Source organism: Plutella xylostella, chromosome 27 (assembly GCF_932276165.1).
Source record: "Plutella xylostella chromosome 27, ilPluXylo3.1, whole genome shotgun sequence".
NCBI lineage: Eukaryota > Metazoa > Arthropoda > Insecta > Lepidoptera > Plutellidae > Plutella > Plutella xylostella.
The window spans coordinates 5,939,238-5,962,674 of record NC_064007.1 but is presented as its reverse complement, the minus strand read 5'-3'; the positions used below and the strand labels follow the sequence as shown (position 1 = coordinate 5,962,674).

Below are 23,437 nucleotides of genomic sequence, written 5' to 3'. Positions count from 1 at the left end.
GCTCAGTTCAACAGTTGAATCGTTCAGAAACTGTCAATTTAGTATCTGAGATAAAAAAAACAGACTCTAGACTATCATAGAGGTCTAATATAATAAGAGTCGCCAATGACACTGTGTTACGGCGTCGCTCCCACGGCTCTGCGGAAATACTTTCGCGCTATATTCAATCAGAAATACTAACTGTTTTCTTCACTACATTCCAGGTGTCGCTAGCAGCTCTAAAATCCTTCCAAGAAATCGTCTCCGCAGCCGGCCGATGGGAGACCGAAGATACAGAGCTTAGGGCTCAAGTGTGGGCGCTGGCGTGGGAGGCCTACACCGACATCGCCGCGCCCGCCGCGCAGGAACAAGGTAGATAGAACTACTGGTAGATTATGCGAGCCTGGTACTTTCTTGGATAGATATATTAGTAACTAGCTGTTCCCGCTTCGCTTAAAAAGTTTTCCCGTGGGAATTCCGCGATAAAAGCAGCCTATATGTAGGTTCTACCTTTTTTGGCATAAGATTTATTTGCCTAATCTCGTATTGCATAGTAACGTTTGGTCAAAGTCTCGTTACGCCGAAAATCGTATGGCATAAATCTCGTTTAGTAAAAAGTTATTTCGCTTAACATTGTTTAGCCTAATAATGGTATGGCCAAATCTTGAATAGCCTAATAATGCTATGGCATAGGTTTATTAGGTTTATACAAAGTAATAATATTCGTTTGGCTTTAACTTTGACGGAGCGTCTCCCTACATAGCGCAAACTGGTGCCTTGTATTGTTTCCGCTGTTTGGAAAACGCTCCGCTCCGCTTCGCTGCGCTCCGCTTTGGTTTTGATGAACATGTGCACCTAACACGCTCCTCCTCGCTTTGCTCGTCGTCGCACCTATTTTTAGGTTTCGATCTCATGGGGTTTGTAATAATTATATTGGTCGTTAACAACCACAATTTGTACATTTACTACATACTTAATATATTATTTATTAAGATAACATTACGAGAAACAAGATTATACATAGGTATAGACGAACATAAATTTGAGCAAACGAAACTTAGGTGTTTAAAGATTGTGCCTAAAGAGTTTTAGACGAAACGAGCCTTATGCCACATAAGTCTTGGCAAAGTGATGGTTCGGCCAAAAAAGTTTAGACCATACGAGTTATGCGAAATGAGTTTTGGTCAATAAAGATTATGCGAGATGAGCGGAACCCCTATATGTAATCCAGGGTGTCAGCTAACTGAATACCAAATATGATTAAAATCGGTTCAGCCGTTTCGACGTGAAGAAGTAACAAACATACACACACATATGACGCTCCGTGCTAGGTATGATGCTTGTAGTTTATGCGTGCCTGGTACTTTCTTGAATAGATTTATTAGTACTGGCTCTAAAGTCGTTCCAAGAAGTAGTCTCTGCAGCCGGCCGGTGGGAGACCGAAGATACAGAGCTTAGGGCTCAAGTGTGGGCGCTGGCGTGGGAGGCCTACACCGACATCGCCGCGCCCGCCGCGCAGGAACAAGGTAGATAGTACTGCTTGTGGTTTATGGGAGCCTGGTACTTTATTAGAAAGATTTATTAGTTTCCGCGAGCCCGCCGCTCACGAGCAAGGTTAATACTACCTACTAATGTTGAGTAATAATAGTGAGTAGTAATAGTTTCTAAGTATGCATAGATTGAAAGCTTGTTACTCTTCACGGGAAAATGACTGGAGCAATTTAGAGGGGGCTAGTACCAGTACTTATTGTATTACAAGCATATTTCCTGTCATATTAGATCGTTTATTATTATTAAATACTTTATTGCACAATAATAAATTTATGTACATAGGCGAACTTAATGCTAATAGCATTCTCTTCCAGCTAACCTTGGGTGTTGTGGAGAAAGTTATAGGTAGTGCGAAAGACTGAGAGGAAAGATAATTTTGTTAAAATACCTATAAACACTAGAATATACTTACTTTCACTCGAAATCGTATCAGAAACCATAAGTTACGTTACATTGGTTGTTGTACACCGTTTACAATTTGACATAAAGAAACGTATAAGCTATATATACGTTCAGCAGTAAAAGCAGTTTCACTAGCGTGGTAAGTAAATTATAAACCCCACTAAATTATACCACTGTAACAAGCAAACGTTTTACAGTTGCTTCGGTAAAAATTATCAGCCGTTTTATTCGGTGCAAATCTCTAGGACCCTGGGTATTTTAAATGGGCGGCTGATTTGGTTCTTAACTTATACTGAATAGTACATTTGTCCACAGTGATATCGGAAGAAGGCAAGCCGCTAGAAGTGTACACCCCCTCTCTCAGCTTCCTCACCACGCTGGTGCAGATCTTCCCGCTCATCTTCCAGCACATACGGCCCACGTGAGTTGTTCAAATTATAAATACTACTTTTACATATAGGTACACTTGTCCAAAATTAATAATGCACATGCAGATCTTCACACCCGAATCATCAAATCGTAAGAGCCTTAAAAAAACACTTGCATTTTGCACCTTGTTCGAAAGAAATAGGAGTCAATATTATTTATTTATTATTATTTATTTATCAAATTATTTTACATAGTTATTGATTAATTATAACATTGTATCACAAAAATCACAGAGATTTGTCCGTGATGAATCATTCTACGTAATTAGGTACTTAATAACTAATTATACTTATTTATATTTTATACTTTATACATATATCATGTGTCGCATAATCGAAAACAATCGATCTGTCAAAGATTTCTATAAGCATTATCAATTTTGGACCACTGTATCTCAAACGGCTTATATAAAAAAATATGTGTACAATACTGAATTACATATACACACACACACACACACACACACACACACGCCTTGTACTAATGTACTCCCTTGCGGGGTAGGCAGAGGTGCATTGCTGCACCCACTTTTCGCCAGAGTGTTATGTTAGTCCCAATGTAATAGGGGGCGGGCCTATTGCCATTTTACGGGCACATCCAAGACCCGAGAACAAATATCTGTGTTTAAACAAATATCTGCCCCAGCCGGGAATCGAACCCGGGACCTTCGGCTCAGTAGTCAGGGTCACTAACCACTACGCCATTCGGTCGTCTCATCATCATTACATAAACTGATTAATTTAAATGGAGAGTGCCAATGAGACGCAGCTCAAAACTGGCAACTTACTGAGGTTTTACGGGTTTGATAGCATAAAACTAAGAATTTCATACAAAATATCTACTCTAGTGGAAACTATTATAGATGTTTTGACGGATAATAATTGTATGCAGATGCAGAAGAAACCCGTCAAGATATTTACTCAAATTGCTAAACCCGTACTAAGTATACTCTAACAATAGACGTAACGGCTACATTTTATCGCTTCTGTAGTGCGTTAGGAATGTTCGCTCAAGAGCGGACTGATGGTTTCCACGCTTTCATGTGGAAACGGACGGCTTTCATCCTCAACAGAGTGCGTCGCGCCACTAGCGGCATCCTGGAGGTTATTGCGTGTAGGCTAGACTGTCCTATCGTGGGCCACTGGGTCCGAGTTATTATTGGAGAGAATACCTAGCCTCCTGTGTAAATAAAAGTAGCATAAGCACTAATATAGTTTCTAAGATAAACATTGTTACTAACATTAATAATTCAATTTAATTTAATGAATAATATATATGTAGAATGTGTAAATATGAATGTATGTGTTAATATTAAGTTCTAAACTAGTTTATAAGGAAATATTGTTACTATTAACACATTATATGGATCATGTTATCTGAATTAAATAAATAATAATTATTATCACTTTCTCTCCCCCTTAGCTTCACCCCCGAGGACGTGAAGCGCCTAGGCCAATGCCTCACTCACATCTGTCTCGTGGAGCCGTCGCCCGCGCCGCTGGACACGCTCGCCCCCGCCCCCGCCCCCGCCCCCCACGCGCTGCACTGCCTGCAAACCGTCATGAAGGTATGTCCCGGGTTCGAGTCCCGGCCGGGGGAGGCATAGGGCACTTTATTTGTACACCAAAAAAATAACAATTTGTAACAAAAATACACACACACGCGTCTGACGTCCCGTGCTTAGGTATAGGTAAGTGCGTTGGTATGCTGCTTATAGTTTATGGGTGCCTGGTACTTTTTTGGATAGATTTATTAGTACTGGCTCTAAAGTATATTGTAATAAAGTAGTATAAGTCGCAGCCGGATCGTTGAAGCGCCACATTACAAAACGGCCCTGTTTTGTAATGCGGCTAGCCGTAATGTAATACCGCGGATTATATGATCCGGCTGCGACATGTATACTAGATGCACATCTGTCTCGTGGAGCCGTCGCCCGCGCCGCTGGACACGCTCGCCCCCGCCCCCGCCCCCGCCCCCCACGCGCTGCACTGCCTGCAAACCGTCATGAAGGTAGGACGACTGAGTGACCCGGGTTCGAGTCCCGACCGGGGCAGAGATAGATCTACAGCAGCTATCACACACACACATATGTATATGTCGCAGGCATCTGGTTTAATCTCCTGTTTGATTGAACCGCTAGCCCGTTCATTGGATGACGCTATTCAGTTGTATGACTAGGCCGAACGTTGATTGTACAAGCGTCACAAAACGTCCAACTAGTTAGCGGACTTAAAATCAGTCAGGTGGTGAATAAAACAAATATGGCGTCTAACAGCGAACAGCTGACACAAAAAGCACTTGTATTGTCATTTTTTGCAAATAAATTAGCTTAAAAGTGCGTTATTTATGTTAAAATAGTGTGATAACATGGATTTACCTATTATTACACCGCCGGAGGATAGTTTCAAAGAAAAAAATGTGCTGAAACTGGATAATTATGAACAACAATATCAAGGTACGTTTATTGTTATTGGTTAATTAATTTGTGAGATGAGAGCTTTGTAACATAGTCTTTTTGTTGACTCTTGTCTGGTCATGTTCATCCTAACCAGACATTACAAAGTTGCTATACCATATCCCATTTAACGACTTCGCTGAATAACGTTCAGTCAAGACGTTGGACGTTACAGTCAACCACTTGACGAGTTGTTCTTTAATCATTCAACTGAGTAGCGTCATCCAATGAACGGGCTAGCGGTTCAATCAAACAGGAGATTAAACCAGATGCCTGCGACATATATACTACTAGCTATTCCCGCGAGCTTCGCTTTAAAAAGTGTTCCCGTGGGAATTCCGGGATAAAAAGTATGTATGTTCTTTCTCAGGGTCTAGACCATATGTACACCAAATTTCATTCAAATCCGTCCAGTAGTTTTGGCGTGAAAGACTAACAAACAGACAGACAGACACAGTTACTTTCGCATTTATAATATTAGTTAGGATACTTAGGATTAGGATTAATGATGAGAGCTGACGGTTGAGTGATGCGGCGCTCCTTGGGAGCATAATATATCCAGCAATGGAAAATTATTATTATGATTATGATGTATACCTACATATGGTCTAGACCCTGACAAAGAACATAGGCTACTTTTTATCCCGGAATTCCCACGGGAAAACTTTTTAAAGCGAAGCGAAGCGCGCTTGAACAGCTAGTTTATTATAATTCCATTTTACAACGAACATTACTTTTCATTTCCCAGGAAGCCCTAGAGCGTCAAGAGCTCCTCCCCGAAGTGTTGTTCGCGCTGACCTCCCTGGCGCGGGCGGGGGGGGGGCTGCGCTGCCTCGCCGCCGCCGCCGCCGCGCACCGCGCCGCGCCTTCACCTCTTACACTGACGCATTTACTGCAGGTATGTTAGTGGAAAAGGAAAAAAGCGCTGGCTGTATAGGTCTAAGACCTTTGCCTTCAAAAAAACAAAATATTTTTGTGGTTAGCTGTCAAAAATTCAAACTTAGAAGGTTGCAGTACGCTCGTAGATTAATTTACACTGACGCATTACCTATAGGTATGTTACTGGAAAAGGAAAAAAAGCGCTGTCAATCGCGTCTGAATGTTTTTATTAGAATGCGACACCAAATAGATTTTAAGTTACATTTTTTTTACCTCCAAGAGACAAAAATCTGTCCAGGTGTAATAAGTACTCATGTGTAATTTAATTCCAGGCGCTGCACACGACGCTCCTACAGTGCAGCGAGGGCGGGCGGGCGGACCGGCGCCGCGCGGCCGACTCGCGCGAGGAGGGCGCGCAGATCGCCGCTCTGTTGCTACAGGTTTGTTATATATGTATATGGACATAGAGCAAGAAATCACCCATAGAGCAAGAAATCGCATTGCGAAAATGGAAATGGATCGGTCACACTATAAGAAGGGGAGCCGATAACATGGCAAGCATCGCTTTCGAGTGGAAACCGCTAGGAGGCCATCGGAGACGCGGTCGCCCTGTGCACACATGGCGGCGCACAGTGGACAGCGAGCTGCGAGCGCAAGGCCTGAGCTGGACGGAGGCCAGAGCGGTTGCTGAGGACAGGACGGCGTGGCGCACTCTCGTGAAGGCTCTCTGTACCACTGGGGTACCTTAGGACGACAACATATGGACATATCTCCCCTCCCCCTCCCTCCCAGGCGCTGCACACGACGCTCCTACAGTGCAGCGAGGGCGGGCGGGCGAACCGGCGCCGCGCGGCCGACTCCGCCGCGGAGGGCGCGCAGATCGCCGGTCTGTTGCTACAGGGTTGGGATTCTTCACGTCCCCACTGCTGGGGCACGAGTCTCTTTCCAATGAAGGAAGGGGTTTAGGCCTAGTCCACCTCGCTGTTGGTATTATCTGTCGAAGAACCGAGTATCGGTAAAGTATTGGGTAGAAGAGATATGGAGTAGATATTACGGACAACCTTTGTGACTTTGGCGTATACGGGAAAAAAAAACATCGAGTCGACGGAAGTCACTCAGATACTAGTAGAAAGATGAGGAAGGCCGAGGACAGAGTGTTGTAGGCGTTCCTTGGGAGAGTCCTGCAATAGTGGACGATAGTTGACTGATGATGATAAATTCACAACTATCTGTAACTTCCTTCACTGATGACGTAAAAACATTGTGGTAAGATCGTAGAAATGTTCATTCATCACGAGTCGTTTTGTAAGCCTTTTACTGCTTATTCTATTGTTATACCTTCAAATTGTGCTGTAAGTTTTCCTAAACTAAAATAAATAAATAAAATTATTTTATTCTGATATTTTTCCCAGGTGCTATCGTCAGGTCTTCCACTGGCCAGAGAGAAGCCGGACGAATACAAGGAATTCTGGGACAAGCTGCCCGCTGTGTTGGAAAGCTTTATGTTTCAACCACCGTAAGTTTTTTTTTTATATTTTTATAGTTTAAATCCACAATATGCTTGAAAAATATAAGTTCTTTCAGTGATTCGCATATTTTAGGTTATTTAGAAACCCAAACATAATGTAGGACGCCCTCCAGGTAGATTGGGTAACGACTTGCAAAAAGTGGCTGATAAAAATTGGATCGGATCTACAGCTTTGTAGATCGCATCCAGCAGAGTGCTTTGTGAGAGGCCTATGTGCAGCAGTGGACTACCATAGACTGAAGAAAAGGATGACAGTTTGCTCTGGACTCCGAATTTCGATGTTTTGCAGTTAGTAAGCAATTCAATCCGTTGTATGACATCGAAAATGTATTGGTTTGATATGAATATGTCAACATTATCGTCTTAAGAATATAATTTAAACCCCAAATTCATAGAGCTTTTTGACACTTTACAATAGGTTTAAAATTGACATTGTGACATACGAATTTCATATTTTTGGTCGGTCTATGAATTTGTGGGTAATACTGTGGGGTCTGTAAGTAACTTATCATCTCTCCTCTCCTATCCACAGTGAAGGCAGCACAAGCAGCAGTCGAGAGCTAGTCCTGCTCATAAGGTCGGAAGTCCTGTGCGCGTCGCCGCGAGGTGCGCAGGCGCCGCCCCGCGCGCCGCGCGCCGCCGCCGCCGCGATTTTGAACCTTGTGAGGCGCGGCTCTTCGCACACGCAAGGGGATAGCCAGACAGGTGAGATTGGGATTTGTGTGGTGGGAATTAAGGTTTAGTTCTCATTGGTGGTTAAATTGTCGCTTGAAAAGTTTTCATGAGCAGAGCAAGCGGACAGATTGTGAAAATTGTAATGAAACTAAAATACTAAAAAAATGCTTTTCCTGTAGGTAGCTCCAACAGCTATCTACAAATATCTTAAAGCCACCCTTTATAGTAGTTTACAGCCATGTGCGGTCAGCTGAATAATTATATATACACTTTTGTACTTTCAGTTTGTGAGTTTGACAAGGTACAAAAATGTACAGCTACTTATGCAGCTGACTGTATCCTTAATCTTTAACATATTTCGAATGTTATTATTATAATATTTCTTTATTTTCAGATAATGAAACAGAACTCCGTGAAAGAGAAGAGTTTGCGCGGACTTGCTTCGAGACTCTGCTGCAGTTCTCAATGTTGGAAGATATCGACCCCTTGACCGACGCTAACGGTAAAATAGATAATTATTTATTGCTTACACATACAGAAATTACACAAGGAAATGTACAGCATAGACGGTACAAATGGCGGCCTTATTACTAAGAGTAATTTCTTCCAAACTACCTCGGAGGAGACAAATTGAGTTGTAACTGATATAGGTACTAGGAGCTTTTGAAATTATACTTATGAGACATAAAATATAGTCGAATTAACATACAACTTGTGTATGCTTATTCTGTAGGTATAGCTTCCATGTCTATACACGCCCAATTTAGTTGGAGTGAGGGCAACTTTTTTCCGTTGCTAAATGAGGAAGGTCGATTACGCAGTTTTGTCCTAAAGAGAGACCCATGTCCAGCAGTAGACTATTAAGGGCTGATGATGATGATTTTAATTATGCATTTGTTTTTCAGGAGATGACCCTCTGGCCGTGGCGGCGCTACTAGACAGGTTTCAAGAAGTCATCGTTAAATATAATCAGGATGAAAACAGTACCGAAGAATTACCTAGGTAAGCTAATTTTGTGAGAGTAATCCGAAGATTATTTACTAAATTTAAAAATTCTGGAAAATTTGTACCTACTTACTAAGTTACCATGAAAAAACATTATTTTGTCTTAGAAAAGAAATCAAGTTGTTTAGAATGGCCATGTAAAGCCACCTTCTTACCATCCCTTTTTAACGTATTCAAGAGCAAAAGGTCTGTCTCGTTCACATTTACAAATTGTTATAATGGGCTGTATTAAAAAACAATAAGGACCTGAAGGAGGCGTAAGAGAAAAAGACCAAGAAAGATGTGGTTTGATTGTGTGTAAAAAAATATGTAAGAGTGTGAAGTAAATGAGGATATGACAGAGGATAGGGTAAAATGGCGTGACATGACGAACAAAGCCAACCCTAAATAAGGAAAAGGCTAGGAAGGAGAATAAGATTAAAAAACTATATTTCCAACAGGCATCAATTATCAGAAATATCGTTTGTGCTGAAAGCGCTGGCGACCCTCACTGAATCCATGAAGAAAGCGCCCCCGGGGAAGGTGGACGCGGCCGCCTGGAAGAAACTCATCGGTAAGTCCGCCTTAAAGTACCTACTGATAGCGAGGGTTGTTATAAGCTTGAATGTGTATCTGACTGTTTGCAGTCGTGAAGCTACGGAACATAAGAATCAATTTGAATTTTGAATGCATTTTTCTGAAGGTACCAAATTTCATTTCGAGGGCGTTGCTAAGGCCGTGCCGCCAATTGAAAAAAAAACATAAACTTCGGTCAAAAGGCATTTTCACAAGCCCCTGAACTTTCACAAGATCATGCTAATTAAATAAGCTAAGCGTTTTTAAATCTAGCAGGTAGCTTCTAAATATAGGGAAACATTATGCTAATAGCATTCTCTTCAAATTACCTTGGCTATTAAATATTTGATAAGTAGAAGGTAAATTTGCTGTATTACTAACCCTACCCAATGCCTATAAGATAGTTAAGTTACAAATTAAATTGCCTAACCTTTATCCCCCCCTCCACAGACCTCTACCCCCTCCTAGTGCCACTCTCCTCGAGCGGCGCGCGCGCGGCGGGCGGCGCCCTGCGAGCCGCTCTGCTGCAGTACGCGGACCTGCTGCGCCCGCCCGCCTAGCGCCAGGTCTACACCACGTGGCTGTGAACTGTGTGACTCCCGGAATATTATCTGTGGTGGGTCCTGGACTATTGATGACAAGTGTGTTGGCTCCTGGACTATTGATGACAAGTGTGGTGACTCCTGGAGTATTGATGACAAGTGTGTTGGCTCCTGGACTATCGAACACCTGCTGCGCCCGCCCGCCTAGCGCCAGGTCTACACCACGTGGCTGTGAACTGTGTGACTCCCGGAATATTATCTGTGGTGGGTCCTGGACTATTGATGACAAGTGTGTTGGCTCCTGGACTATTGATGACAAGTGTGGTGACTCCTGGAGTATTGATGACAAATATGTTGGCTCCTGGACTATCGAACACCTGCTGCGCCCGCCCGCCTAGTGCCAGGTCTACACCACGTGGCTATGAACTGACTCCTGGACTATTGATGACAAGTGTGACGGCTCGTGGACTATCGACGATAAGTGTGTTGGCCGTTGGCTCCTGGTCTAACGAGGAAGAAGCCGACCTGCTGCGCCCGCGTAGCGTCAGGTCTACACCACGTGGCTGTGAACTGCGTGATGGCTCCTGGACTATCAATAATAAGTTTCGTGGCTCCCGGACTATCGACAACCTGCTGCGCCCGCCCGCCTAGCGCCAGGTCTACACCACATGGCCGTGAACTGCGTGATGGCTCCTGGACTATCAATAACAAATGTTGTGGCTCCTGGTCTAACGTAAAATGTGGCAAGTAGCCTCCTTGGTCTATCGACGACGGTGTAACTTATGTATTAGACTCCTAGACTATCGACGAAAACTTTGTCGGCTCTTGGTCTAACGTGGAATATAGCAAGAAGGATAGACGTCTTTCCATTTCATTATAAATACAAAATTATGCTTCTCTTAAAAAACATTAACAATAACATAGTTAGAAAAATTCTAGGATGAAAACTACATTAAGTATACAATATTTAAAACTGCATAGCTTTGTAAATTAGCTAGATTGATCACCGTTCATATAAAACATTATGTACGTAAAATAGCAAATAACCATAATAATATTCTAAAGTTAAAATTATTTATTATTTTAAGGCCCTGTTTCACAATGTCTGGTTAGTGACTCCCTGTGAAATAAAATAATTGATGTCACTGTCGAAAAAATTATAACAGAGAGTGACAGCATGTATTTTATCTCACAGGTAGGCACTAACCAAACATTGTGAAATAGAGCCTAAGACAGCCAAAATCGACTAAATGTAAGTTTTAAATGGAAAAAATATTTCCATGGCATATATTTAATAATTTATGTATATGTTATAGATAGTAATTAAAGCCAGTGACTTAGATTTTCAAATAACTTTTCTTTTTTAACAACACAAAAAATGCTGTAGTATTTTGTATAAATATAATAAACATAATATGTATTAAAATCCTAACTAATAATATTATAAATGCTAAAGTAACTGTGTCTGTCTGTCTGTCTGTCTGTCTGTCTGTTACTCTTTCACGCCAAAACTACTGAACGGATTTGAATGAAATTTGGTATACATACGGTCTAGACCCTGGGAAAGAACATAGGCTACTTTTTATCCCGGAATTCCCACGGGAAAACTTTTTAAGGCGAAGCGAAGCGCGCGGGAACAGCTGGTACTAAATATAAATAAACTATATGAGTGATCAAATGAGAAAACTAAGGGAAGGGGGTTATATGACCAAGAGTGGGCCGGTTATGGAGGGTTACTCTAGGTTCACAAAAATAACGAACAAGAGCTGTCAGGCAATCGGTACATCCTAACTATACCTTGTTTCACGAGGAAAGACATCGGACAGGACCCTTATTACATTCGAATAAGGGAAGTTTTTGTTTGTATCAGCTGTCTTTCCTCATGAAAAAGGGTATGATATTATAAATGCGAAAGTAACTGTGTCTGTATGTCTGTCTGTCTGTTACTCTTTCACGCCAAAACTACTGAACGGATTTAAATGAAATATGGTATACATTACATACGGTCTAGAGTTCTAGACCCTGAGAAAGAACATAAGCTACTTTTTATCCCGGAATTCCCACGGGAAAACTTTTTAAGGCGAAGCTCGCGGGAACAGCTAGTTTAATATGACCCCGCACCCCGTTTTTTTAATCTAGAGTGATACCCTGGACCCGGAAGTGAATTTGAGCGATGAAGTTATAACTTATTTAATAAATTAATTAATGAAAATATGAGATAGCAAGTTGACTGAGGAATAATTATATTAATCCATGTTATTTGTTAACCAGTGTGTGCAATTCTGTAGTATTTTAGCCATATGTGTTAGCTTTAACACTTTAAATAAACTTTTGTATTATTAATTCACTTATGTATTAGGTAAATGGATACATTCCATAGAGAAAATGCTCATGTTTTGAATGTACATAATTTATTGCATCTGTATTTTAGTTTAAAGAAGTGTTTTAACTAAGTTTTGTTTGGATCATATAAGTGTATTACTGTAAAGAAAGCGTTTGGCGTTATTTTACGTTGTTATTGTATATTTTTTAATAAATGATATAGAATATATTTCAATGTTTAATTTCTTAATATGTAAGAAAAGTACCTAAGTAGTTAGGCACTTTTTTATTCAATAACTCTAAATTTTTTTGAACATCCTTTTAAAAATGCTTTATTTGATCATAATCATAAATCATTAAACATGCACTTATAGTTATTATCAGATGCTTACGCAATATCCTAACTCCAATCCTTTAGCACCGGTGACAACCCGTAGCTTAGCTCTTTTGTTTTCCACCGGCACAAAAAGACGGAGATCATCTTTTTCCGTTACTTTATAAAATTAAAACGCGATCTGATCTGTACCGATATTGTAGGAGTAATAAAAATAGTTTCAGACTTCAAGCTTGAGCAAGCATACCATACCATATAAACTAACCATGCTCATGCTCGTAACTAGCATTACTAATATATCTTGCATGGATTCAAACACAAGGAAAGTAGGTAGGTACACTGCGATTCACGTAACTTGACCAAAAATTATAAGGCAATATTTTCAATAGCAGCTAGTAGCAGTACTTGTTGAGAATGTTAGCTCGTATTTTTGTATATAGTAGGTATTCGCTGAACGAAGCCACTTACTCTGTACAGTTTAAGTACTCAGTAAGTAAGTAAGTAAATATAGAAAAATAATCTCAGGAAAATTGGTCAAGTTACGTAAATTGAGCTGTACCTAACTAGACAGTTAAGATTACGAGAGTGGGGTCATCGGTCCATAACACGAGTCCGTTGCCACGGCTAATCTAAATTTAACTGAACGTTGGGGGAAATGCCGGCTGTCTATACTGGGAACAGAGATTATCCGGGTTTGGTGGTCTTCACCCCAAAAAGAAATAAAGGAGTGGTGTAAATTTATTTAATGACGACCGAATGGCGTAGTGGTTAGTGACCCTGACTACTGAGCCGATGGTCCCGGGTTCGATTCCCGGCCGGGGCAGATATTTGTTTAAACACAGATATTTGTTCTCGGGTCTTGGATGTGCCCGTAAAATGGCAATAGGCCCGCCCCCTATTACATTGGGACTAACATACACTCTGGCGAAAAGTGGGTGCAGCAATGCACCTCTGCCTACCCCGCAAGGGAGTACATTAGTACAAGGCGTGAGTGCGTGTATATCAGTGATGTAACGAATATGTGTTTTTGGACATTCGCGAATGCGAATGCGAATGCGAATATCTGATATCGATATTCGCGAATGCGAATGCGAATGCGAATATTCAGTTTGTGTTCAAATTGGTATGGTTTGGTGGCAGTCTCGTACTGAACGAGGTATGTTCCGTTCTAATCGCATTCCGAATCAGACTAGCCAATACTAAACGCAGTTTTTTTTAAAGTAGCTTAATAAACTTAACACTTTATTAAGCTCCGTAACTGTTACGACACATTGCGACTGTGTGCGGTTTCTGAGGGCGACTTACACGAAAAATTTAAATCTATGGATATCTTGCTCTGACACTATACTGTCAAAATACGCTTTTTGTTTGATTAAAGAGTTTATTTATCTCAGACCAACTACAAATTATTTATATTTAGGTCCTAAGAAACTATTTGAAGTCGGCTAATGCCGAATTTCGGGTGATTTCGATTATATGCGATTTCTTCCAAACGCAGCCATACTTTGAACTGTGGAACCATTCACCTTGATGGCAACTTAAAAACCTCGCTTGGGTTGACTCAGGGCGCAAGGACCGTGCATATTGCGGCATTTTCGAATTTTCGGAATTACCCGCTCATCGGTAATTAAGAAATCAGTTAAGTTACTTAAAGGATTGTTTTTTCATCCAAAAGATTGTCATTTTTGTTCACTAAGTTGTGAGTTTAAAAACCCTAGCTCATATTTTTTTGTATTTCATGACTAGGGTAGTCCAAATGTTGGAACATTTTAATAGGAAATTCTGTGGATCAGGTAATTTTGAATTATAAATATCACATAAATGTGTAAAAGTTCTTCTGGACAGTAATCGGAATTACCCGTATATGTTTGGAATTACCCTCAAGCAATGAAAAAAATAACATTAGAAACTTAAATATTTACGAATTCCGAGGGTATTAGGGTGGATTTCAACAAGTCCTAAAAAATCTTCATTTCCGTGGACTTTTTTATCTTAAGGTTTTTTTTATTAGAAAAACGCTTTTATTAAAGTTTTTGTTAATGTTAGTGTTCTTACTAAATGGGTAGCAGATAAGTTAAAAACTGAATGAGATACGGATGATTAAAAATTTCGTGCCACGGCGATGAAACATGCGTTCACGGCAATGAAACAAAGGCCCACGGCAATGAAACAAACTTCCACGGCAATGAAAGAACTGTATACAATGGAAATGAAAGAATCAATCCACTGCATTTTTTTAAAAAGACTGTGTGGGATATGCAAACTTAGACAGGTATGTATGGCAGAAATATTTGGATAGATATTGGAACGAAAGAAAGAACGACAGTATGTATAAAAAAATAAGAATATAGTATGGAATTCTCTAAGTAGCATTGTGGGGTCCGTATTGCGACGTATAAAACAAAATGTTTCATTTCACACTAATAACGTTCATAACATCTATATTTTCATAAGGTATAATATCCAATTCGTATACTGTTCATTTTATGTAAAATTCATAAAATATACTATAATATGACATAATCTGTGCTGAATTACACAACATCGGCAAAACACCTAGCACCAAAATATAAAGATAGGCGCGGTTAGGTGCACATGCATGTTGGTCAGCTAAGCGTCTCCCTACATAGCGCCAATAATAACAACACAGTCAAAACTCCTTGCACCAAAACCTAAACATAGAGCGTCTCCCCATGTAGCCCCGCTTCGCTTTTGATTAACATGTGCACTTAACCGCTCCTCCTCGCTTTTCTCGTCATCGCACCTATCTTTAGGTTGTGGTGCTAGAGGTTTTGATGGTGTTGTGTAATTTAACAGATTATGTGATATGATAGAATATTTTATGAACTTTATGCTAAATCATAGTACCTATATTTTAATTGGTATAATAATATGAAATGTACATGTTATCATCATCAGCCTATAATCATCCAATGCTGGATATAGGCCTCTCCCAAGGAGCGCCACAACACTCGGTCCTCGGTCTTCCGAATCCAGCCACTACCGGCTACCTGCCTAAGCTTGCATATTTTGACAGCTATGTTGGTAACCTTAGTCCTCTGACGTATAACCTCTTTTCTGATACTATCCATTAGAGAAACCCCAAGCATAGCTCTCTCCATAGCACGCTGAGTGACTTTAAATCGGTGGACCAGTCCCACCATCAGTGTCCACGTATATGCACCATATGTCATAACTGGCAGGGCGCAATGGTTGAAGACTGTTGGATGCGCCTTTCAGCCTTCTTGTCGAAGTTGCTTCTGCCTAGCCGAATAGTCTGCCTCAGGTAGTCATATTATTGCACAACTTCGATAGTTGTCTCACGAACGATCACCGGCTCCGGTTTTATGTGAACATTCTACATGACTTTTGTCTTGCCCAAGTTCATACGGAGGCCTACACGGTGCAAGCAGCATTAAGGCCACTTAGCATCCAGCTGAGTTCCTGCAGAGATGTTTGTTCTATTATATTCTATTCTACTATCTGTGGGAGGTGTAAGTACCTGCACGTGGCTCTCTCGAATGGGACCTTTATATATATCCCCAAGGTCTAAGCTGCCTTTCTAAGCTTGGACTATTTCCCACCACGCTGGTCCACAGCGGGTTGGTGGGTTCACATATTATCTAGATGTGCTAAATCTATAGGTAGATAACCAGGATTCTTCACGATGTTTTCCTTCACCGTAAGAGTGATGGTATACATTGTATTTAAATTCAAAGGAACACATTGGCGTGGGAAGCGGGCGCTTACCCGACTGAGCTACCACCGATCTTATTTATACATAACGTTCATTATAATTATGTTGTGATTGTTATTATTAATGTTATATTATATATTTCGTTTTTATACATCGCGATACGCACCCGTTTTAACGCACTGCAAAAAGAGGTAATTTGACTAGTCCTGTAGGTAATGTCAGTGATCGGTATTACCTGTATTACAGGTAAAAGATGGTAAAGATATGTTACTTTGCCTAATCATACATACCACGGCGATGAAAACATAAGTCACGGAAATGAATAACCTGGCCACGGAAATGAATAACCTAATCACGGCAATGAATACAAATTATTTAACAAGACATGGCAATGAAATTTTTTTCATTGCCGATGGCTTTTTTTTCATTGCCATAGCAAATATTGGCCACGGAAGCCACGGAAATGAAAGCATGGCGATGAAAACCAAGGCATTAAATATAAATAACTAAAAAAGTATTAACTATTCGAAGAAATAAACACTATATAAGGCAAATATTTTCAAAAAGCTTTCTTTTGAATGCTCATTCTAGAAGACAAACTTAATTTTATAGAAGTTATATCTATCCACGGCAATGAAAGAAAAATTGTCCAGTCCCCAAAAATTTTACTGATTTTCACTATTGCGCAAAAACGCGGGCACCGATAAACCTCCTGCCACGTCTAGCAGTTAGGCGACACTTGTAAGAAACGATTAGCGCACTCAGAGGGGCACCCAAGTTCATAGGTAAAACAATATCTTTGATCATGTTTAGGACACGGCGATGAACAGAAGTTCTGGGACACATGAATTTTCACTTACCGTTCGTTATATTCTTTATATATTTCAATAAATGTATTCCGTGACAATACTTTAAGTATTAATGTATCAAATGAAACTAAGTTTAACTATCAATACTCAATATTTTTTCATCAATGAAGAATAATACAAAACGTGGTTACGTGGGGACAGACACGGCAATGAAAGATTTGGAGGTTTAATATTTTATTTAAAAATATCCATTAATCCTATTAATACAATATTTAGTGCTACACATAGATAACTATTTCACTTAACCGGAAAAAAATATTAGAAAATTATAACTTGGTTTTTTAGTACCGATTTCATTGATGCCACGCAATTTTTGGCCGCGGGAAATTCACCCATTAACAGAATCCTATGAAACATAGTTTTAGGTTCTATATTCAAGTATACAAAGCGATCTTACATGAATAACAATAACTCAACCAGTTCTGATAATGTGACAAAATTCGAACATGTACGAGTAGCGGACTCGACCAAAAACCTTTCGTAATAACACATCTTCACTATATCTTAACCCCCTTAATTCATAATAAAGTTACTGGACGGATTAGCTATTGAACTGTTTTGTCACTCTCTGTCAAAAAACAAATTGTTCTCTGTCAGAGAGGGACAGAACAGTTCAATAGTTAATCCGTTCAGTAACTTTTTTATGATAAGGGGGTTAGTTTCGTTTCCCAAAGTAAATAAATAATACCAAGTGATAAAGTAAGACCGGTAATGTGATTAAGAGGGTAACTTGTAATACCTAAGTAAAATTATTATAGATGAATGGATTTCGATATTGTTAACCTACCATTAATTTCAAATACTTAGTGTTTTTTCTAATAAGTAGGTACTGATATTCGCAAAACATTCGCACAAAATTTTGCGAATGCGAATGCGAATGCGAATATCCAAAAACATGCGAATATTCGCGAATGCGAATGCGAATATTCGTTACATCACTAGTGTATATATTTATTTATTTGTATTTGTAAATTTGGCGGATGTAGGTGTCTGTATGCCAAATCCTGGATTTATGTACTTAGGTACATAATTTATGAATTGTTATAATGTGCTTTAGTTACTTACAAATTACCAAAGAAAGGGGGATTTTTGGTTTGTACCTAGTTAGGTACTTTGTTATCATTGGGTGTATTGTAACTATCCAGATTTTATCTGACGTGATCGAACGTTCCAGTATGCCTATTATGCTTCAAAATCTCTGGCTCCTTTCAAATAATTAACTAAAGTAGGTAGGTAGTACCTAAGTACCTAGTAGGTGCGTGCGTAGGTGGATAAGGTTAGTAGTTGGGCTTGGTAAAATTTACTGTCTTTACCTAAGTAGTATTTTGCACCAGAGACCTATTTTTACTGAGTTATTTCGTGCGTGTTCTGTGCCAGTAGTTTGTTCCATATGGTAACAATGTATGGTGACTAACAAATTAACAAAATTAATTAGGTAGAGTGAAGGTAATGGGATGGATTCAATGAAGCTAAGTACCTACGTCCTTTGTCCTTGTTGCCAAAAATTATGGCTCTCAAAGTACCTACCTAGGTATTCAATACCCTACATAGGTAACTCACAGATACCTAACTTACAACAAAATCAATCCTTACCATAATAATGTTAATCTCAACTTCGAAAGTTGCCAAAAATGCATCTGGGTACCAGCTGCCTCCATATTTAGCTCTGAACCCGTCTGTATGTGGGCCGAACACAACGACCATACAAGGTAACTTGCACGCTTCTGATGTCATCTACAGAACTACATGCTCGATCATTTCATTATATTTGTGTAGGTAGGTGGAAGTCGTCAAGGCTTGCCGGTAGGTAGTGGGTTGATGTAATGTTACACCGCCTTCGTAGATTCAACCTGGGTATTGCTGAGGCCTTTTGTGTGAAACAGATGATCGTATTTCGTTGTAGGTGTTGCTTAAGTTACGTCATGTATGTAAGTCATATTTGCAAACCTTGTACCCACCTATCTATTGTTTTGATACATTTATGATAATAAGACTACATAATGGTAGACCACCTACATCCTCGAACGTACGATACGTTAAAGTTATACCTATGTACTTAGTTACGTCCTACGCCGACCTTAGCCACCCTTGGTAAGGGGTGAGTTATTAAAGTTACTAACCTACTGCGTACTACTTTCCCGGAAAGGTGATTCCTGAAAATGCGTTAAAATCTATACCTACATTTGACATTGATAGAAAAGCGTTGACTCGATCCTCGAGAGACAACGTAGATAAGTCTTCATAAATGATATAATTATTAAGTACCAAGTACCAAGAGCAGAACATGTTGCCTAACTGATCCCTATCTATGTGATGATGATGATGATAGTAATTTTATGTATGTATTTATGTATGTATGTAATGTATTTATTTAGGTACTTATCATGTGTATATTTATATTGTATAGATAGTTATATATTAAGATATTAATATTTCGGTTAAGTACTCAATATAAACCATCTTCTTTCTTCAAAGCCATAAGCACTACCAATCACTTTTTCAACATCACCAAAGGTTAACTGGTAGAAAATGCTGCTAGCATTAAGTTCGCCTTTGTACCAATTTACTTTGTGCAATAAAGAATTTAATAATAATAATAAGTTTATTGATGTCTTTACATATAAGTACGACTACTACTATTAGGTATGTATTTATTAAGTTAAGCTACTAGCAGTACTTAGCCCACCAAGGTATTGATTTCAACCTCCCTGCCAGGGAATTTCCACAGCAACCGTAGTTGTATTGATTTCTTGCCTATGTATAGCCTAGGCTTTGCGCAGACTTCTGCGTAGAACCTACGTAGGTAGTCAGATATCTATATAAAATTGTTCCACCGATCATTGTATTTTATTTTCTTCTGTAGGCTGGAGAAACCTCTGTAGGTAGAATAGGTGGGCGAAATTTCGTCATTCGACTTGGCGTCCCGTCTCAGCAGGAGAGATTATTTATTAAAAAATTAAAGTTTTTCCATATTTCGTTACTAAGTAATCTAAGCTAGGTTTTGTAGAAATAAAAGAGTATATAGATAGAGCCTATATCCAGTGCCATCTTTAAGATTTCCATTATCTTATTAATTAATTTAGTATGTACCTCAGTGAAGGGCAAATCCTACGAAAAATAATTATCTTCTTAGTTTAGGGTTTGTATTCTATCAAAGGAATTAAACAACAGAAATTCAATGTATTCGAGTGCATTTATTCAACACCGGAATGTATCTTTTCAGTCGGTGCGTGAGCCGAGACATATTTAGCAAATAAATGACTGGCTCTTGAACCCTGGAGGTTCCTAGTACTCCTCACCGCCCTCGCCTTCGCCCTCGGCGGAGTCCATGCCGACCTCTTCGTAGTCCTTCTCCAGAGCGGCCAAGTCTTCACGAGCCTCGGAGAACTCTCCCTCCTCCATACCCTCACCGACGTACCAGTGCACGAAGGCGCGCTTGGCGTACATGAGGTCGAACTTGTGGTCCAGACGGGCCCAGGCCTCGGCGATGGCGGTGGTGTTGGACAACATGCACACGGCACGCTGCACCTTGGCCAGGTCTCCGCCGGGCACGACCGTCGGGGGCTGGTAGTTGATGCCCACCTTGAACCCAGTGGGACACCAGTCCACGAACTGGATCGTACGCTTGGTCTTGATGGTGGCGATGGCCGCGTTGACGTCCTTAGGGACGACGTCTCCACGGTACAACATGCAGCAGGCCATGTACTTGCCGTGGCGCGGGTCGCACTTCACCATCTGGTTGGCGGGCTCGAAGCACGCGTTGGTGATCTCGGCCACAGACAGCTGCTCGTGGTACGCCTTCTCGGCGGAGATAACCGGAGCGTAGGTCACCAGCGGGAAGTGGATACGCGGGTAGGGCACCAAGTTGGTCTGGAACTCAGTAAGGTCGACGTTGAGGGCGCCGTCGAAACGCAGAGATGCCGTGATGGAGGACACGATCTGACCGATGAGCCTGTTCAGGTTGGTGTAGGTGGGGCGCTCGATGTCCAGGTTGCGGCGGCAGATGTCGTAGATGGCCTCGTTGTCGACCATGAAGGCGCAGTCGGAGTGCTCCAGAGTGGTGTGGGTGGTCAGGATCGAGTTGTAGGGCTCAACGACAGCGGTGGACACCTGGGGAGCAGGGTAGATGGCGAACTCCAGCTTGGACTTCTTTCCGTAGTCCACGGACAGACGCTCCATCAACAGAGAGGTGAAACCGGAGCCGGTGCCTCCTCCGAAGGAGTGGAAGATGAGGAAGCCCTGCAGACCGGTGCACTGGTCGGCCAGCTTGCGGACGCGGTCCAGAACTAGGTCGACGATTTCCTTGCCGATGGTGTAGTGACCACGGGCGTAGTTGTTGGCGGCATCCTCCTTACCAGTGATAAGTTGTTCTGGATGAAATAACTGCCTGTATGTGCCAGTGCGGACCTCATCTGTTGACAAAGAAAATATATATGTTAGCTAAATTCTTCTTAATTACGGTATCTATGTGAGGAAACATCATTAATTCAATTTAGAAAGATTCTAATAATACTAACCAACTACAGTAGGTTCCAAGTCAACGAATACAGCTCTGGGTACGTGCTTGCCCGCTCCAGTCTCGCTGAAGAAGGTGTTGAAAGAGTCGTCTCCACCCCCGATGGTCTTGTCTGTGGGCATCTGGCCGTCGGGCTGGATGCCATGCTCCAGGCAGTACAGCTCCCAGCAGGCATTTCCGATCTGGACTCCGGCTTGGCCGACGTGGACTGAGATGCACTCACGCTGTGGAGGAAAGAGTTGGGTCAGATAGGAAAATTATAATATTGATACTCCAAGGAGGTTCTGTCATGTGTTGTTTATTCTGAGAACTGTTCCTGCATAGACACACTGACATTCAGTTCTAAATTTGAAATTTAATTGGCCTTTCGATTACCTATCTACTGTGCTCAGAAGCCTCAGAAGGTAGAAAGTTGAAAAGTACCGACCTACCTCTGTAGTCTCGGTACACTACACTGTTACTTGAAAGTTGGAAAGTAAGCGGTAAGTACTTGCAAGCCATGAGAATGGGTTCTTGGAAAGGTGAAAGTTTACCGTTCGATTAAATCATTTATTCATGTAGACCCCGTAAAATTACTTGGATAAGATTGATTTAAAATTTATCAGAGAATAACATTATGCTGATGCGATGACTAATTGTATCGAAGCGACTTCGAAAACAGTGACATCATCATTCAAACCTTGAATGAGGTCACTGAATTTGGAGCAAATATTCGCAAATAATGCGGCGAATATTGTCACGCGATGTCTCGAAATAGCAAAATCGATGGCAAATGCGGAGAAATACAACAATGAATCGAATAAACGTGGAGAAATGAAGGCGTGGCATCGGCCGGTATAATGACCTTGATTTAGGGCAAGGAATTGATGATAAAAATGTTAAATTGAAGAACTGTGACAGCCAAAAGGGATTTAGTAGGTAACAGAATAGGAATCTGATTATCAAATCGCAAAATTGAATAAAAGTACAGAGGAATAGAACCGTTAATTAATGCCATGGAATGGCGGCATGGACACCCGGCACTTTGAAGTCGTGAAAAACGGGTTTATCATCGGAGTTAGAAGATTTTAGTTAAGATTATGGAATAAGAAGAGATAACTCACCATTTTGAATAGGTTTTGTTGAACTTAGCGTAAAAATTTAATAATTTATATCAGTCGTCGTTTAGCTCGACCGGTTAAGAGGTAGGCTAAACGAATAATAACGCCAAAAAATTCCGTTACGGGCTTTATATACTGTCGCTGTGGGGAGGGATCCATGTTTGAATTCAATGGTTGTGATTGGTGGATCTATTGCCGCATGGGCGGACTGACCAATAAGGTCAAAGCAGCGCTGTAGCTCCATTCATGGTATTTATTTGTGTGTGTGTGTGCAGTGAGTCACTGCGTCATTTCGTACGGCACTACAGATATCGATATCGATAGTCTAGTAATCTATCAACTGCATTATTTAAAAAAAGTATATTCGGTATGGCACCGTTAGTTTATAATCATCTGCCAACCTCTATTAGGGAAATACAAGTGCTGCATTTATTTAAAAACCGGCCAAGTGCGAGTCGGGCTCGCGCACAAAGGGTTCCGTAGCAGCAAAATTACAGTTAAATCAACCTATCTCAAAAACTATAAGAGATACTTTGATCAAACCAAAAATCGTTGAAAGAGTTAATTAGCATGCATCACCTCTATTTTTTTTAGAATTT

The 23,437-nt window shown here is 40.7% G+C and overlaps 2 protein-coding genes across 5 annotated transcripts in view; one reads left to right on the top strand and one right to left on the bottom strand.

Moving 5' to 3' along the window:
* LOC105394077 (protein MON2 homolog) overlaps window positions 1–10,138 on the top strand; it is a 44,819-nt gene extending 34,681 nt beyond the window's left edge. For 2 of the 4 annotated variants that reach the window (XM_048630881.1, XM_048630878.1), the window contains 11 exons: window positions 204–351; window positions 2,248–2,353; window positions 3,784–3,928; window positions 5,565–5,714; window positions 6,028–6,135; window positions 7,108–7,211; window positions 7,756–7,928; window positions 8,293–8,400; window positions 8,804–8,900; window positions 9,344–9,456; window positions 9,909–10,137. In XM_048630881.1, the coding sequence (XP_048486838.1) occupies window positions 204–351; window positions 2,248–2,353; window positions 3,784–3,928; window positions 5,565–5,714; window positions 6,028–6,135; window positions 7,108–7,211; window positions 7,756–7,928; window positions 8,293–8,400; window positions 8,804–8,900; window positions 9,344–9,456; window positions 9,909–10,018 (1,362 nt within the window). In that variant the 3' untranslated portion in view covers window positions 10,019–10,137. Of the gene's footprint in view, window positions 1–203; window positions 352–1,390; window positions 1,506–2,247; window positions 2,354–3,783; window positions 3,929–5,564; window positions 5,715–6,027; window positions 6,136–6,487; window positions 6,597–7,107; window positions 7,212–7,755; window positions 7,929–8,292; window positions 8,401–8,803; window positions 8,901–9,343; window positions 9,457–9,908 lie in introns of all 4 variants that reach the window. The other 2 variants (XM_048630879.1, XM_048630880.1) reach the window with 2 other exon arrangements.
* Window positions 10,139–20,396: 10,258 nt separating this feature from the next.
* LOC119691839 (tubulin alpha chain) lies at window positions 20,397–22,990 on the bottom strand. Its single transcript, XM_038110249.2, has 3 exons — window positions 22,842–22,990; window positions 21,740–21,962; window positions 20,397–21,634 (listed from the first exon to the last, which is right to left on the bottom strand). The coding sequence occupies exons 1-3, from the start codon at window positions 22,842–22,844 to the stop codon at window positions 20,508–20,510; spliced, it is 1,353 nt and encodes a 450-aa protein (XP_037966177.1). The 5' UTR covers window positions 22,845–22,990; the 3' UTR covers window positions 20,397–20,507.
* Between the last annotated feature and the right edge of the window lie 447 nt (window positions 22,991–23,437).

Coding starts and splice junctions, on each gene's coding strand:
- LOC119691839 (XM_038110249.2), bottom strand. Junction 21,635..21,739: donor CTTGGAACCTACTGTAGTTG/GTTAGTATTATT, acceptor CTTTGTCAACAG/ATGAGGTCCGCACTGGCACA.